The sequence below is a fragment of the Penaeus monodon genome, chromosome 1, assembly GCF_015228065.2.
Source record: "Penaeus monodon isolate SGIC_2016 chromosome 1, NSTDA_Pmon_1, whole genome shotgun sequence".
Taxonomy (NCBI): Eukaryota; Metazoa; Arthropoda; class Malacostraca; order Decapoda; family Penaeidae; genus Penaeus; species Penaeus monodon.
This window is the reverse complement of record NC_051386.1, coordinates 9282363-9299862: the sequence shown is the minus strand read 5'-3', so window position 1 is coordinate 9299862 and position 17500 is coordinate 9282363. Positions and strand designations below refer to the sequence as shown.

General features: G+C 36.2%; 3 protein-coding genes across 5 annotated transcripts in view; 2 read left to right on the top strand and 1 right to left on the bottom strand.

Moving 5' to 3' along the window:
* The window catches only part of LOC119588467 (programmed cell death protein 7-like), an 18884-nt gene extending 18135 nt beyond the window's left edge, over positions 1-749 (top strand). Inside the window, exon 10 of the mRNA XM_037937146.1 lies at positions 396-749. Within this exon, the coding sequence (XP_037793074.1) occupies positions 396-528 (133 nt within the window). The 3' untranslated portion in view covers positions 529-749. The remainder of the gene's footprint in view (positions 1-395) is intronic.
* A 2203-nt stretch (positions 750-2952) lies between these two features.
* LOC119588569 (actin-related protein 2/3 complex subunit 1A-B-like) lies at positions 2953-12390 on the bottom strand. 2 transcript variants are annotated; one of them, XM_037937241.1, is made up of 10 exons: positions 12306-12390; positions 10290-10389; positions 9898-10049; positions 9368-9476; positions 8884-9056; positions 8213-8330; positions 7889-8067; positions 6243-6346; positions 3675-3855; positions 2953-3353 (listed from the first exon to the last, which is right to left on the bottom strand). In XM_037937241.1, the coding sequence occupies exons 2-10, from the start codon at positions 10354-10356 to the stop codon at positions 3315-3317; spliced, it is 1122 nt and encodes a 373-aa protein (XP_037793169.1). In that variant the 5' UTR covers positions 10357-10389; positions 12306-12390; the 3' UTR covers positions 2953-3314. The 2 variants fall into 2 exon arrangements, with proteins under 2 accessions (XP_037793169.1, XP_037793231.1); XM_037937303.1 differs by having other exon boundaries at positions 12150-12376.
* An 861-nt stretch (positions 12391-13251) lies between these two features.
* Positions 13252-17500, top strand: part of LOC119588279 (retinol dehydrogenase 13-like) — a 5100-nt gene continuing 851 nt past the window's right edge. The window contains exons 1-9 of one of the 2 annotated variants that reach the window (XM_037937007.1): positions 13252-13375; positions 13472-13817; positions 14055-14147; positions 14761-14872; positions 15432-15559; positions 15935-16017; positions 16400-16508; positions 16722-16831; positions 17088-17177. In XM_037937007.1, the coding sequence (XP_037792935.1) occupies positions 13613-13817; positions 14055-14147; positions 14761-14872; positions 15432-15559; positions 15935-16017; positions 16400-16508; positions 16722-16831; positions 17088-17177 (930 nt within the window). In that variant the 5' untranslated portion in view covers positions 13252-13375; positions 13472-13612. The remainder of the gene's footprint in view (positions 13376-13471; positions 13818-14054; positions 14148-14760; positions 14873-15431; positions 15560-15934; positions 16018-16399; positions 16509-16721; positions 16832-17087; positions 17178-17500) is intronic. The other variant, XM_037937069.1, reaches the window with a different exon arrangement.

Below are 17500 nucleotides of genomic sequence, written 5' to 3'. Positions count from 1 at the left end.
TCTTGACCATAGGGTATTTCATGTCTTCGTTATAGTGTGTCAACTGTGTGGATTTTTTTTGTATCTTTTGATTTTGCCAATTTAATAGGTATTGTTTCAAAGTAAAAAATTGGAGGTGTTATCACCATTATTAACCCATTGCGACCATGTACATGCAGCCCTCTCTAGTTTTATTTTGTTACTCATAGATGGCTTCACAAGTCACCAAAGAACTAAGCCTAGCCAACCTTGCCTACATACACCAGTCCTTGAATTTTCATGTAAAAGTTTTTATTTCTAATACAAACAGTAAATAAAGGTGTTATTATTATTATTGACAACACTAATAGCAGCAAAAATAAATCCTTTCTTTCTAAGTCTGTTTCATTCTTTAATTGTATATTTTCATTCATCAGGTTCGAATGGGACCAGTACAGTACAGAGGTGAACACACCCCTTGCCTCGTCCATTCCCATTAATTGGGTGATTCCTCCAATGCATCCTTCAGAGGACTGGGCTCAGTATCAGAACAAAGCTGCTTTGTGTTAGAGCTGTGACTTGTGGCTCAACCAAGACCATAAGTTTTTTAATTTTTTTTCATGTTTGATACATTTCTTTGAACTAGTTATCTTATTTTGGAAATTTAAGTTAGCTTACATTCTTTGCACTTATCTGAAGATGACTTCCATGTGAAACATAGTGGCTCTCTTCAGATATATACTCAAGGAAAGTGTGGTTAATCTTGTGAAATAAACTGACTGATTCTCACAGTATTTGTGTTAGTTTCCTTAAATTACAGTGCTAAACATATCTTGAAAATTATTGTTATTGACCTTGATACTTCACAGTTGCCAAGAAGTTGTTCTTTTGAGCTTATAATTGATATAATAAATGTCCCTATTAATCTGGATTAGTGCACTGATTGATACTAATTACAATTTTTTTCCTCATACACAAGTGGTGTTATTCGTATATGGTTTTCACTTCAACAGATTTTTAACATAAATCATAATATGAGTATAAAGTATATATGAGCAGTAGCCTTAGTTTTTAAAGTATAATTCTTCACTACTTTATAGAAACAGTACTAATGAATTCTCAGGCATTTCCAGGAGTGCTAGTATTATAGATCCTTAGCTTAGTTTATAGTTGCTTTTGAAGAACAAATTTTATGATCCACTCCTTCCTTTATCTTTGTTTTTATTGCAACAGTGATGATAAATAGCCACTACATCTGTCGTAGGAGAGGCTTTCATTAGAATGAGAATATTCCTGTTACTCTAAGCTTATTAACCCTTCACTGCCAGGTGGCACGTACATGCCATGGCATGCCTGGACTATATTCCAGGTGGCATGTATATATGTGCCATGGTGCAGCAGTCCCATTTTCTGGGGGCATGAACAATCATGCTGTGCACGCCATGGTGCCTACACGATCACCCAGGATGGAGGGCTTTCGTATTGGGAAACCACCCGGCGGCATTGGGTAACCCAATGCCGCCGGGAAAATGCTGTGCTCATTTTTGTTTTTTGTTTTTTTCCCTTTTCTTTTCTTTGGTGAAATATGTCTGCACATAGATGGCTCTGCTAGTGCTGAGCCACATAGGAGTTAATTGGTAGCCCTTGTGACCTTACCTGATTTCACCTTTCCTTGAATTGGCAGGAAAAACTAATGCTATGAATATTGATGTATATTTTTATTATAGACATTATAATTACTATAATGTTGTAAATATTAGTAACATAATGTAAAATAGTTTCGTAAATCAAGGAAAAAAGTAAACGGGTGAGACAGGCATTACTCGTAATTGGCTCATTGGTGACGTAGTACAAGTGTAACCATCTATGTGCAAAAAATTAATAAAGGAAAATCACAGTGGGCATAGCATGTGCAGTACTTACATACCACGCCTGGCAGCATTGGGTTAAAGCTAGTAACATGCAGAGTTGTTAAGTACCACATGAATTTTTATCTAAATAGGAATTACTACAACTACTAGGAAAACAGCTCCAAGACTACCAGCAATATGATACTGATAATATTGCCAGTGCTTTTAGTTGTACTCACATCTTTGTCAGTATTATGTGGAGTCAGTTCTATTAGAGGTAGTTTTGCATTAATTTCTTGCAGTAAGCCAGTGGTTCCCAAACTTTTACATTCTATGGCCCTTGACCAATATGTAATCTCCATGGCCCTGTTCAATGTCAGTCATCTTTCCAGATTCATTCATTGCTTGTCATAAATGGTGTTAATAGCCATAGGAGAAGAACACTTTGTGGGAAGATTCCAGTTTATTGTTATTTGAGAGAAATTTCAGTTTGATCATAATTTTCATATTGCTCCATTACCCCCCAGAAAGTACACCATGGTTGGGAACCCTTGTAATAAGAAGTGACTTTTTGTATATAAAAATCTAAGTGGAGGAAAACTCTATGCAACTGACACTATTTCACAATTTTAGTAATAGGTATCTAGTATGTTTCTCCAAATCCTTTCCAAAATAATTTTCCCCCTTAATCTTGGATACATGTTTTTGACTGTAGTGAAGCTTTTCAATTTAACCTCTCGATGATGGTATCAGAAATCTCTCGGTGACAAAGACTCTAGAGGCTTCTGGCAACCATCCTACTGCTTGGCACGCTCTAGCATGTTGTGATGCGTATAGCCATACCCAGCACGATGAGTCAGTTTGTTATGGCGACTATAGGTGTGGCCCGGCAGATACGTTAAGCAATTTTTTTGATGACCATACCATAAGGGGATAATTAATAATATAATAAAGTCATGGACTGCTGTTTGTAACAGTATTTTTAAACACAATTTTCAGATAAAAAAATATATAAAAATATCACAAATCTCAAAAATTCTGATAAAGAAATATTACTGATCTAAGGATTAAAGACAGAATATAAGTGTCTTTGTCATAATGGGAGTCAAGGATGAGCACACACTGGAAAGAAAACAAGTACACACACAATTTCCTCTTTTTATTTATTTTTTTACTTGGAATGCTTTACTTAACACTGGTCAAACAATGGAGGTACTTGTTGTAATAACAGTTAATATTTCACGTCACTTTAACTTTAAGTATATTAACTTTATTAAAAACAATCACTCGTAAAAAATTCTCAAGCAATTGGAATGGAATCACAACTGGATTAGGAAATAAAAGATTGTTTCAAATTCAATTTACAAAAATCAAACAAAATCACACAATCACCATATTTGAATATTTCCAGCTATTCCTTCATTTTTTAAAATCATCTCCTCTGACTGCAAGACCATACAGCAACATCTGATTATAAACTGCATATGGCACATGTTCGGCATGGACTTAGTTCATGTGTAGATCTCCAAGGGACTGCTCCAAGGACTGTGAGTGAAAGATAAATGGAATACAATTATGAATTAGTACATAAATGGATGATTCAATAAACTGAAAAGAAGGGGGAAAAAAAAACAACAACTTTATAACCATTTCAATTCTATATCAGTGAAGGCTAATTTGCTTTTCAATATGTTTTAAAGTTTGTTTGTTTTTGCATCCCCACACACACACAAAGAAACTTTTAACTTTCCCTTTCATTTTGTATCTGCCTTAGAAGACTTTTCCAAATATTATATGTATCAAAACATTAGGAACATTTAAAAACAGACATCATTCTTGTCTCAACACCTGCTGTTTATACCCCACCTTAAAGTTCCAGATAACAAGTTGAGAGTCTGCTCCACAGGTTGAAATGGCATTGGCTCCACTCTTGTCACCAGAGAAGATGGCCAAGCCAGTAATGGTATTCTGATGAACAGTGGCCAGGGTTGTGTCTGACTGGTCAGAGCGAGCAGTGCGGTCAAGAGACTGGAACTTCTTCATGGCGCTGTTGACAATTAAAAAGATAATAAGTGGAGAGCAAATCTTTTTGAGCACTGTGCCTTTCATAACCCCATGAAAAATTATATAAATAATTAACTGACAAGTTACTATACCACAATGTTGTACTTAATCATTCCCTACAATCTGATGCTACAATGGCAGTTTTTTTTATAGTACAACATAACTTAATGATTTAAAAGTATACTTTAAAAGAAAAAAAGATGAAAAATATATGGCATGAAAATTTCAGTTTTAACAGTTCTCAAATCTATTATACAATGACTAGAAAAATAGGAAGATATGAATACTAATAATGAAAATTCAAACACTGAATAACAAATAAAAGTTGAGGAAAAAAAACTACACTAAGTACACATATCTTAATACTATTTATCCTGGCGTGCATAAGTCATATAAGGCAAGACCAGTTGATTGAGCTAGATAGCCAGTGAAGGGAGAAGTATCTAGTAACTATAAAATAAGAGACGATCTGCCACATCAATCAAAACATAAATGAGAAACATCTATTCCAGTATTTCTACTTTGTATGCATGTGTATGTATCTGTGTGTGTAGCACTAATATCTAATATTCTGAAATCTATGTTTGGATGTTTCTTTTCTAGATGAAAAGGTTGGCCATCTTTCATTGAAAAAAAAAAAAAACTTGCAGCTGCTGTTGGGGGAAAATCCTTGTTTTTAAAAAATCACACATCAGTGGAAAATATCAGCAATACATCAGCCATCATTTAAAAAAATCTCCCTGCAAACTTTGGGGGGGGGGAAAACCTATACAAAAATGAAGTACCACTTTACACCTGCAAAATGTGTAAAAGCCAGTTGAAATTAACATTATTTATAACTCATAACACAAGTTTATCATTTCACTTAAACACTGTCTATCACTTCTAAGCCTAGAATTCATTCAGTGTATCAAATGTGCATTTTGAACCTGGAACCACATGGCTTAAAATTGTTTTTTATTCCTCTTTTCTGGTAATTTTTTAGCTTTCAGAGTTAAAATAATCACTTAATAGTTATAGTTTCTAGCATGACTTATAAATTTACTCTTGGATGAAAGTATGGTTAGAGGAAAAATTACTTGCAATGTACAGTCAAAACATCTATGACTCCAATACGGCCAATACAAGATTTTAGGCAAATAAAGGCATTTTGTTTTTTGGCATCTGCAAATACTTTTTTTTTTTTTTTTCATATGTATAATTATTGCAAGTGCAAAAGGAAAAAGATTTTTTGTTCTTTAAAATACATGAATTGACTCTCCAATTTTATCTAAAACAAAATATTAAATACATATATGCAAAAAGTACATAGAAAATGCTGACGAGAAAAGTCAAATATATAAAGTGAACATAAGAGTCGATTGGAAAAGCTTGTCATACTATTGCAACAATAAACATAAGAAAGAATAACAAAAAAATTATTTAAAAAATGTCTTTTTTTTTTTTTTTTGCTTGTTACTTATCTGGGGAAAAGACCTAAAATGTACAGCAGTCAACTAGCATTTATCTTACTATAAAAAAAATTAGCCACTTCATCTAAGTTCTAAACAAGTCACATTATTCGATTAAGGAACAACTATTGACATGTGGTCTGGGAAATTGAACTGCCTTGCCAACATTCAACATTCGAATATGCCAAAAAACAAAATTTTGGGATTCAACTTGGTTTCATTTACTATGAGGATTTTCTAATTTGTCTTTCCAAGTTTAACCATGTACAGTACAATTCACAACTAGCTTACCAACATCTTACCTTTCAATGGGATTCACTTCTCTATGTATCAAAGAAAAATTTGGAATCTAAGTAATAATAATTTAGAAAAATATTTACAAAATCTAAGCTATTCTGATGTGCCTTGAACCAAACATTATAGAGACAAATTGTAATAAAAAAAAAGGATTTTCAACATCATAAAATCTGTTATTCTTATTATTCACATACACTCATTTCTTATAAATTTATCAATGGTAAAACTAGTTCTAAATGTGTCCTTTCAAACTTGTATATAAAGTGATGCTGTTTTAGGATTCTTGAATCTTTGAGCATCTTTAAAATAGTAGTTCTTTGTTTCTTGCTGAATCCTCATATCACATTTTCTTATTCTTGGTTAGCATTACATCTTTATACTTTGGATATTATTATTTTTCTATAATAAAAATAAAGACATGTTGCTCATGTTCCATTTTCAAAACAAGATGCATTATTAAGCAGTAGAATATCTACATTTTTAAGAATCTATTAAATTAGTAATATATAATTCTTGAAACTTGAAAATATGATTTAATATAAATTGCTACTCTTTCCTGTGGATATAGATGCATCACAGAAAACTTGAATACATATGAAATGGCAAAAAAAATTTTTTTTACCTAAGGCTTCCAGTCTCCTTCTTTTGTGCAACATCCAACTTGGTTACGAAAGTCAGCTTTCCAATGTCATCCACACTGTACAGCATTGGGCAACATCCATGACCCTAAAACAGTAAGGTATATTACATTAATATCTTTATAATCAAAATCATGCACACAAATGATTGCAACACACACTCAGACACCCATCCACAAAGAATTGCATACAGACAGACAGACAGATAGATAACACACAGACACATAATAAATCATTAATAAATTTAGAAGAGCTTGGTGAAGTAAAAGGAAAATTCTGCAAATGGATGAGACTTCCTACAGAAAGACAAATGAGCTCAGAAACTAGAAGGAAGCATTACATGGAGATGACTAGCTAACAGAGAACTTCAAGGAAATGTTTTGGCAGTGATGTTTATCACTTTCATTAATGATTTAGGGTCAAATATCAATGCAGGTAGCCATCTGAACATATTTGCAGATGAAGCAAAAATACAAAGCAGGGTAATAGACAATGTTTCATGCCAATACCTCCAGAGGGATAACAAAATGTTATTCATGTGGGATTGTACTTAGAACACCATGTTGTCAAGGTTGGGGAAAGTAAAAATTGGCAGTTTCCTGTTTGTGCCCACCTGCTTTGGTATTACAAGCACAATATGCACCTAATAGCTTGTAGCTGCATTTTAACCCAATGGGGCTGGGTATCAGAAATCTCTCAGCATCATAAACTCGGGTGATTTTTGGCAAAGTTGAGATGCTGGGTGCGGGAGTCCGCTACATGTAGCAGAACTTCCCACTCCACACACTCTGGCGTATCGCTGCACATACAGCTGTAACCCACACCCAAAGCAGTTTGTTATGATGTGTGTACACATTACACGTTAAATGGGGTTAAAAAGAAATGAAGGTTTCTCTTGACTTCACGTGTATTTATCTAATTGCGACACGAAACAAATGATACTCCTACTATCAGAAAAAGTTGAGCTCCCTCGATGAGCCACTGGCATTGGGTATATCACTATTCAGTGCCATTCATGACTGAGTCCACTGCAGCATTGCATGATTTCATGCCTTTCACAATCAAGAGCTTAAACACAGCAGATACAGAAAAAGACCTTGGAATAATCATAACTAGAAGTAAAGTTAGATGACTTAATAATTCTAAACACAAGAAGAATGAGAATGTACAGTAAAAAGTCAAAGAATAAAAAGAGGAGATAAAGATGTTAAAATGTTTTTTCTAACAGAACTAATGAAACAAGGAACAATTTCAAAAAATGTGCATCAATTTAACTTTAGCAGATAGGACCCCCTGAGCTTAGTTCTTTTCTCGTATTGAAGCAACTAGGCAAAGAAAAACATACAAAAAATAAAATATAAAACAGGCACAAAATACACACAAAAAATACAAACATTCTCAGAAAAAAACAACTTCCTCATAGATTATGAGATACAAACAAAAAAAAAATAAAGGTTAATTTTACAAATAAGTTTCATTAGTCACCTTACACATGGGTGCCAATGTACTATACAGTAAAAAGAGATGATGCTTACTTTTGTGTATTTTATCATGAAGTAGTAATGTTCACATGATCAATACAATACAAATACTAAGCAATTTTACTACTTACAAAATTAATATGACTTACCACTGCAACTAGAGAATTGAGCGAGACCCAAGAGACAGCAGTAAATGGCAGGTACTGGGTCTTTAGTTGGGTCTTGGACATCTCCTTACTAGCATCAGCAACCGTAAGACTGGAGTCATGTCCAACCCAGCACACTCGGTTGCCATCAGCTGAGAAACTAACACTGTGCACCCAACCACCTACAAGAGAAAGTGAGACATTAAGGACGAATGTATTTTTGAACAAGCTATTATTTTCACCTACTACTTTGAAGTGTATTACTGACTATGACTGCAACCTTCATGCATGAATAAGAATGAAAAGGGTCAACAAAAGGTTTCTTACCTCCTCCAGTTGAGTTAGAGAATTCAGTCATCAACTGACCAAGGGGCATTTTGGCACCCCATGGAGTAGGGGTTGGCTTTGGCTCAATATCCTTGATCCAAGCAGAAAAAATCCTGACCTTTTGAAACAAAATTTAATGTGTTAAGAATTGATAATATTAAAATATCAACAATTTAAGCTTATGCAAAATCAAGAACGGATAAAAAACACAAGAAATGTGTTCATATTATGTTCATATACAATTATATAACACTATTTTAATTCTCTTTAAGGGATTTAGAAATCTAACCCTACAATTCTGTTATATGGTAGAGTATGCAATAAAAGCAGTGATGCCTGCCAGATAAATATTGGAGAAAACACAGATGGACAGACACAGACACACCCAGTCACTCCTTCACCTTGTCCAGCAAATAAACACCTAGTCATCCACATTTCCTAACTGTCTTACTTGGGAATGGGTCCCTTCCCAAGCAAGAGAGGCCTAAATTCTCTAATCCTGGTCTCGTGAGGCATCACTGCTTTTGTTGCTGACAGTATATATTGCTCCTCATAGGTGACATGTTTGGCCACTTCTCCATCCAAAAAGGACATGCGTAGTAGGTTGGAAGAACACCAAAAAAATAAACAATAAGAATAAGTGCACTGAATATATAATGCATTAATAAAACCTTGAAGTCAGCAGCTCCTGTAGCCAGGAGGATGTTGTTGGGATGCCAGTCAAGAGTGGTGATTGTGGAACGGATGGGCTTCTTGATGTGCTTGGACACCCACCAGTTGTTCTCCTGCTCGAAGTAACACACCGAGATCAGCCGCGCTCCAGATCCCACAGCAAATTTATTTTCTATGTGAAGAAGGGGATACACAAAGAGAGAGGCAAATTAAGTTTGATCTCATACAGTTTCTTTGCTACATAATATAGTAGCAACAAATGCCAGTCTTACTTAAGTAAGATTGTTTTCATACAAAATAGTTAAAATCAACTTCCTATTTATGTTTCTTAAAAAAAGGATAAACCCACACATTATATTCATACCTCCGCACTTGGACTGCAATAACTTTTATCAACAAATTATATACTACTACTTTCCTCCAATTCCAAAAGATATGGCATATCAAACCTTTCAGGTTGAAAAGCATCCTAAAAACTCCTACCATTTGGAGACCATTTCACACATGTTGCTGCACGGTTGATACGGAGGAGCACCAATGTTGGACTCCACTTCCCGTCTTCCCCACATGTCCATACATAGGCATTGCGATCCTGAAACAAGAGTTACAGATGTTAGTCTATGCATTTATTTATCATTCAATCACCATCATCATCATAAAAAAAAAAAAAAAAAAAAAAAAAAAAAAAAAAAAAAAAAAAAAAAAAAAAAAAAAAACAGTATGTACTCTCTATTCCATCCTGCTAGGGTAAGTGAACTATAAAGTTTATAATTTTAAGATGAGCTATTAAGGGCTATTTATCCACAATGAATACAGCCAGGACAAAACAAGTGCGCAATTATTTAGTATGAATAACGTAGAGAAGGTTCATCCACACATGATGCGAAAACACTATCCTGGTATTAGGAGATATGATGTGATAGGAAATCTGGAATCTCCCCGCATGACTGGGTTAAAAGATAATCATTGAAACTATTTACTGCACTACTCAGTAAACTCTACTATATACTTACAGCTCCACAGGTGACAATGCGGTTTGTTTTAGGGGCCCAGTCAATGCCAGTCACCCTTAAGTCGTGGCCTTGAAGAGTCTCCTCAAGTTTCCACTCTGTTCCAGTCCGACCATAGATGTTGACCTCATTATTGTTGAGGCTCAGTGCCACCTCTACAAAGGAAACAAGTAAGGGTTTAACTTGCACATCCTGAATGGAGACAATTCTTACTTTACAATTATGAAAAAAGAAAATGGTGGGTAAAACTCCCAAAAGAAAATTCATAATTATGACTTATTAATCATCTATAAAAAATGAAGGTGATTGGAACTTGACATAACACATCTATAAATGAATAACCATAATTCACATATTTATTAAAAGTACACATTAGATAATTAAAAACAACTTACTGGACCTATCAGCATTCCATGCATGACACGTGATGGGGACCACCCCAAATTGAAACACTTCAGTCATGGTGTGTTACTTGTAGCAGGACACTCACACTAACTGAAAGAAAATATAATTTAAAAGGTAAATAAGGGATACACTACCTTTTGCAGAACATGTAGCTTAAAGAAAGAAAGATAAAACCTTTAAGTACATATAGGGAAATGCAAACCAATGCTGGAAACCATATTCCTTCAAATTCAGTTACTCATGTGACAATTAAAACTAAACACAGGAAAAAATACTCTCCAAGAATAGAAGTAATGTTGTGATCAAAGAGTATATACACATGGCCTGGAGGCAAAACCTCGGGGATGCAAGAGAAAGAAAAAGAAATTATAGAAAGGGGAGAAGGGTGGTCTTATCTGCCTGGTAGGAGAGGGCAGTGGAGACCTAGGGAAGGCTGACAGCACAGAAAAATGTAATTGCACAACAATAATGAAAGAGCTATACTACACTAATATATAAAATTATCTGTGTAATCCAACAATACTGTCAGATATAAAGAAAAAGGCTGCAACAAATGCCACCTAGAGAGAGTAAGTTCACGGCGAGGACCCATGGATTAGGAAATATGGCGATCGGAAGGGGGTCTGACGACAATGCCCCTGGGTTAAGAAGGTTCTGGGTTTCAAAGTGACTATATTTACAGTAATGTAATCCAATGTCTAATTGACTAGTTTTACAGGAGTTCTGGTCGCACATACTACAGATATGTAGAAGCACCAAATGCCAAGTCTGTCTAATGCACTCTCCTGCCATAACTATGAGGATGATTTTCTGCTTTCCTGGGTAGTGGTTGGGGGATGGAGCCCCCAGGAGGGAGGCCGCAGAGGGCAGTGACCGATTTGGTACTGTGATTACAGGAAAGTTTGAGAATTCCCCACTGTGTACGTGCAACTGGAACTCACAGAAAAATAATCAATAGGCATAGCATTACAATACTATATATGTATCCACAGCCTCATGGTTTATGTGGCAATGTTCGTGGATTTTGAAGGAATGGCTGGAGTAATAGAGACATAATTTGAGAGGAGGGGGGGGGAAGGTCACTTCAAAAACATTATCAATATTTTCATTTATAACATTTGTGATAGAAAAAATGAAGATTCAGACATATTACAACACTGATAATTATAAAAAGGAATAATTTCATGAGTGGGAGGCTGCATGAAACAAAAAAATTACCAAAATTAAATGTCACTCGATTGTTTAGACAAGGAGGACATTCTGAGGATGGTTCCCTTAAGCAAGGCAATCAACAAACAAATACATTTTTGAGAAACCTTTCTGATATCACGGCTCGCTTGACCTTGAATGCCAAGAGTTACGCTGGCAAATGAGTTATGGACAACCGTAAACTTTGAGAATTCCTAAGAACACATCATTTGACGTCAAAAAAACATTTCTAAGTCCATGTAAAAAGAGAAAATACAATTATAATACGTCCTGAAGAACACAGGGGGTTGGGTGGCTGCCTAGAGCTGGGTGAGTAGCCAAACTGCTGCTCGATTTTTAAATGCCAGCCTTGTATTTTCACCTCCCCTTGTTTCCTAAACTTTCCGCTCAAAAGAAATGAGCCAATTACACATATTCGTTTTAGAAGAAAACAGTTGTACCCTGTTACAGCCTTGTGATAAAACAATTGAATAAACAAATCAGGAAACGCCTTATCTCAATTACCGTAAAAAAAAATCACGGTCTATACCTCAAATGTCATCAAATGTCTAAAAAGAGACTTAGATTCACATTTGAAATCTTTAATAAGTATCTCAAAATCTCTGCGAGTATTTATTGACAAATAAAAATATCCTGTTTACCGGGCCGGATGTGTGCCCCGCCTCTTGAAACTTCATAATATGTCGCTGTTTAACTAATACTCTCTCCCAAAATGTTGTTCTTTTCACGTCAATACATGCTCTATCCATCCTGAGAGTGTTTGGTGAGGTGACTTGGGTGTATAAAGGTTTCCTTACCTAAATAATAAGGGGAAATTAGCGGACTCTGGACAGTCTACGCTAACCCCTGAGCTGACTAACACTTTGTCCTCTTCCGTTCACTAAATTTTAAAGGCAGAGAAATATATCATATTTTTTTAGAGTAAGCCTAACATAAATACATAAAAGGAAAACTGCACTCACTTAATGAGCATAAATCAATAAATATTTCTGTAAACTTGCCAACAGTTTAAGAAAAGAAGACAGCGCAAGTCAAATTTAAAGCATACGAACAAGACTGACAACTCCCCTGGACAGAAGACAATTTTATCATCCTGCATTCTGATTGGCTGAAAATCTGACTCTTTTTGCCCACTCTTTTCGAAAATATTCTGACTAGAGATTTTTTCGTGTATTTTTTCTAACAATTTTTTTCTTTATCTCCTAATTTCTTGTTTTCTTCGATAACTTATAGGAAGAGTGGTAGATGAACGTATTTTCTTATTTTTTCTTGCTGTGGTCAACCCATAAGTGTTTTAGAAGTACAGTGCATCTGTAGCAAACTGCGTTTTAATGCATTATTTCTCAAGTTATGTGCGTAGAAGTTAAATAACATTCCTCTCATATATTGGGAAAATAATGAATTATTCATCGATACAAAAACTGGGTTGAAAGCTCGGCATATCGCATATCATGAGGTGCTTATGTTGCCTTAGATAAACCTTGACTTGCAAATAGAATGGTCTTGCTGTAAACAAACAGACATCATAAAAAGTTATTATACAAGCTTTTTCGGCCACCTTTCCTGCCTTAAAGAGAGGGATTGGGATATTTTTTGAAGCAGTAAATTACGCAAACGGATGATGGGAACCACTGCTATAGATAATAGCTTCTTAGAACCATTCACACCCTCCTTTTTTATCGAAAGATATAGACGAGCAGATCTTATTTTGATAAGATAATGCCGAATGTGCACTTGTAATCAGTCATTCTCACTGGGGAGTCGACGTTAGTTGTTCAGCATCAAGCAGTGCGCAAAGATAGTGTGAAATTGGAGTTTCACTACATAGTTGTATGACGGTGCACTGATTCACTGTTAATGATAAAAAGTAAAGATTCATATCATACGTAAAATGAAAAATGTGTGAACCATGAGTGTAGGATTCAGCATAAGGGCATATAAAATTCATTGTCTGTATTGATAGATTCCAACCGGCACTACAGTAGTTCAGCAAAAAGGGAACCTTTCTCCTGAATAAAGTCTTCGACGACGAACGTACGACGAAGGTGTACTTTGAGCGCAAATATCAAGATAATTCTAAAACTCGAAAACCAAGGAGAGAACAATGGCTGAAATCGGCTTGGGAGAGCTTTCCTGGACGTTGGCGACAATGTGTGCTTGGGTGTTAGCTGTTGGGATCATGCTATGTCTGTGTTTAGCAGTGGTCTATCTGGTGTATCTTCGTCATGCTAACAGGGGTACGAGAAATTTCTGGCCAGCAACCGTTCACCTCGATGGCAAAATCGCTGTCATTACGACCAATGGCAATGGTATGTGTTATGTCGTGACTCTGCAATGCTCATGACACACGAAATCAGTTCATTACAGTGTAGATAAAAGAAATGTTTTATGTCCTTGTACTAATTATTTTCGCGATCACATGCTCTGCATTTCACAGCAATGTCATTTCTCTTCATCCATCAACTTTAGCCTCTTTCATTATCGCGGTTCACTTTTTTTATTATATGCATCAGCATATTTAAGTTTACGCCATCGTCTTGTTCCAGATATCGGCGTGGAAGCGGCCAGGCAGATGGCAGCTAGAGGAGCTCGGATAGTCCTCGCCTGCAGTGACCAGAGGAGGGTGCACGAAGCCAAAGGTGAGTCTTGTGTCGAAGTCATTCTAGACCTGTCACTCGTTGATGAGGGCAGAAGGATGTACAAGAAGCGTTTTTCATTGAAAGGAATGTTATCTCTTTGTCTCTCTGTCTATCCCTCTATGTCTGTCTGTCTGTCTGTCTGTCTCTCTCTCTCTCTCTCTCCTCTCTCTCTCTCTCTCTCTCTCTCTCTCTCTCTCTCTCTCTCTCTCTCTCTCTCTCTCTCTCTCTCTCTCTCTTTCTCTCTCTCTCTCTCTCTCTCTCTCTCTCTCTCTCTCTCTCTCTCTCTCTCTCCTCTCTCCTCTCTCTCTCTCTCTCTATATATATATATATATATATATATATATATATATATATATATATATATATGTATATATGTGTGTGCGTGTGTGTGCGTGCGTGTGTGCGTGCGTGCGTGTGTGTGTGTGTGTGTGTGTGTGTGTGTGTGTGTGTGTGTGTGTGTGTGTGTGTGTGTGTGTGTGTGTGTGTGTGTGTGTGTGTGTGTGTTTTATAGCCATCCATCACGCTTAGGATATGCATCCCAAAACCAAGATCCGACACTTTCACTGAAGGAACAAGTCGTGAAATTCCGGCAACTTTCTGAATATCTTTTCAGTCGACGCCATCAGTTCCAGCCACGTTCCGCAGGTGATCTGGAGACACTTGGACACCTCCTCCCTGGCCTCTGTTAATAGCTTTGCGGACGACTTCGTCAGGAGAGAAGAGAGGTAAGAAAAATCCCTTAAAAACTCATATCTTGAAATAAAAATAGTTATTGTGATGTAGATGATACATAGAAGGTCAGTGTATTTAGGGAGCTTAATCTAGAATGGACTTAATCTTAAGGAATAATTTGTTATCGGCTACGTCTGTTATTCTGTGTGTGTGGCTGCCTAGAAAGACCGTCCGTGCGAACTTTGGATAACAGAAAGAAGAACGTGATGTGTGGATGGATGAAGCTCATTAGTTGAGATTTTCACAGAATTTATTCCGTGTTATGTAGATGGATCATACACGGCAAATATGATGTCATTAATGTAGTTGGTATCTCAATATTTTTTAGATAATATTTTGCAGTACGTTTCGGGTACGTTGAATGAAGGCAAAAGAAAGTGAGAAAAGGCTATTACATTATGAATAATGGAAATTTGTCATAATTTATCAAAATAATCCTACCACCCAATCAGAAGTCTACTTGTGTCACCCGAAACATCTCGAGCTAAATTGTATCGACGATTATGTATTACTGTTTATCATAGTACATTTACAGTTGTATTTTGCTAACAGGATAGATATACTGGTAATGGTAGCGTGTACCGGCGGGGCTGTCACTCGAGAGCTGACGGCTGACGGCCTGGAAGTCACTATGGCCACCAATCACTTTGGTCATTTTCTCTTGGTAAATCGCCTTATCGGTGAGTGATAAGAACTTTATTGATCATATTCCGGTGTTTCATCTAAAAGTGCAAGTTCACTGATTATTTTGATTTTCCCGTCTTCATATTTGTCTCTTTATGAATGTGTATTTCCATACAGATGATATCATGTTATCCGATTTATGAATTCCAAAATGCGGGGTAATATATACTGAAAGTCATCATATCTGCCATTAAATCTGAGTTCTGCAAATATGACAATGCAAAAGTAGTGATGATGTTCTCGGCTAGTTTGTTTTCCCCTTCCCCTCTGTCTCTCTCTTTCACCCTCTTCTACTCTCTCTCTTTTTCTTTCCTCTACTACCTATACTACACCTTCTTCCATATAAATTATGATTTACATTTCCTCCACAGGTTTGTTACGGAAACACAAATCAAGTCGAGTTATAGTGTTGGCAGCTTCAGCTCACTACATGCTCTCCACTATCACTCCCAAGGTAGAGTGGTTCTTTGAAGACCATGTTACTCGTTAATGCAGAAGTCAGTCAGTAACAGGGATTATATGAAATGGCTGGAGACTTTTTACCCTAAGAGTGTGACTTATTTAATTAGTTCCCATATTTCATTCATAATTCGTATTCATTTTTATCTGTGATTTAAAAAACGATTTGCTTCGTATGGCATGTATATTTAGCGTTACAGTGTACACACAAACACATACACACATACACACACGGTCACATAATGTGCTTACACTACAGTCAGCTTTATAATTCTAAAACCAAATGTCGAAGCATATGAATTAACGCTTACAGAGAAAAGTGATAAATGATATCTCTGTTGATACAAACACATGCTTCATGAAGACGTCCCTTGCAGAATTTGAATTTCGAGCGTGCGAAATACGGGGGTCTGCGTGCCTTCGCTCAGTCAATGCTTTGCAACATTCTAATGTCTAATTGCTTGGCTGACGCGACGGCTCATACAGGTAAGGAAAATGACATCAGATTTTAATGTGTTGTTTTTTTTCTTTATTATTAATTCACTGATTTTGTAGTGACGGTAGTAATTTTCGGTTACCTACTACTTGTACACTTTACTTTTATCAGCTAGGGAGAAAGGAGGGAAAGAGAGAAGTAGATGAAAGTAGATGATGGAAATATGTAAATAAATATCCCCTCCCCCCTTTTTTTAACCCTAGGCATGACCGTCAATTCCTTCTGCCCGGGCATGGTATTGTCAGCACCTTACATCAGAGGCAGCAATTTCCTGGCGCGCCTCTACTGCGTCTTACTTCAGTTCGTTACAAGGGTTTGTATGGGATTTTTAAGAGAGATGGGCATACAGACGGACAGACAGACAGACAGACAGTCAGACAGACAGACTGGCGGGTGGACGGACGGACGAATGGACAGACGGATACAGACAGACAGACAAAGTTACTTACAATATTTGTTTCGCAATCCCCGTATTATACAGTCAACTAGATTTTTTTTTAAATTATTATTATTATTTTATTTATTATTATTATTTTTTTTTTAGCCATTGATTTATTTGCTGTATACAGAGTGACGAGGAAGCGGCTAAAACCATTGTTTACCTTGCCGGATCAGACGAAGTGGCCAACGTGACTGGTGGATTCTTCGCTGACTGTGCTGTGAGTCTCGGTTTGGTTTTCCTCTTTCTTAATAAAGTGATAAAAATGAAGACTTCAGAATTCAGCTGTGATTGTTGTCTCCTTTGAAACTATGATGTCATTTCCTCGTCGTGGAAATTTCCTATCAGACGCGGATTAGAACTGTTTTAGGAATAAATACCGAGAGCTATCTCACTGGAAGCAATTTATGGTTGATAACTGTTATAATCCAACTGTGTAATAATGGTCTAATAGATAAAGTAAAATAACGAAAACCAAAAATTTGACCATCATTATAGATATCAATTTCCTTAATATATGAAACAAATATCTATTCTTGTTTT

Bases quoted from the DNA above. Each gene is read 5' to 3' on its own strand.
- LOC119588569 (XM_037937241.1), bottom strand. From the start codon at position 10,356: ATGACTGAAGTGTTTCAATTTGGGGTGGTCCCCATCACGTGTCATGCA. The intron at 9,477-9,897 runs GTAAGTATATAG...CTCTTGTTTCAG, and splicing joins GCATTGTCACCTGTGGAGCT to GATCGCAATGCCTATGTATG. The intron at 8,331-8,883 runs GTTTTATTAATG...TTGTTTCAAAAG, and splicing joins CAGGAGCTGCTGACTTCAAG to GTCAGGATTTTTTCTGCTTG.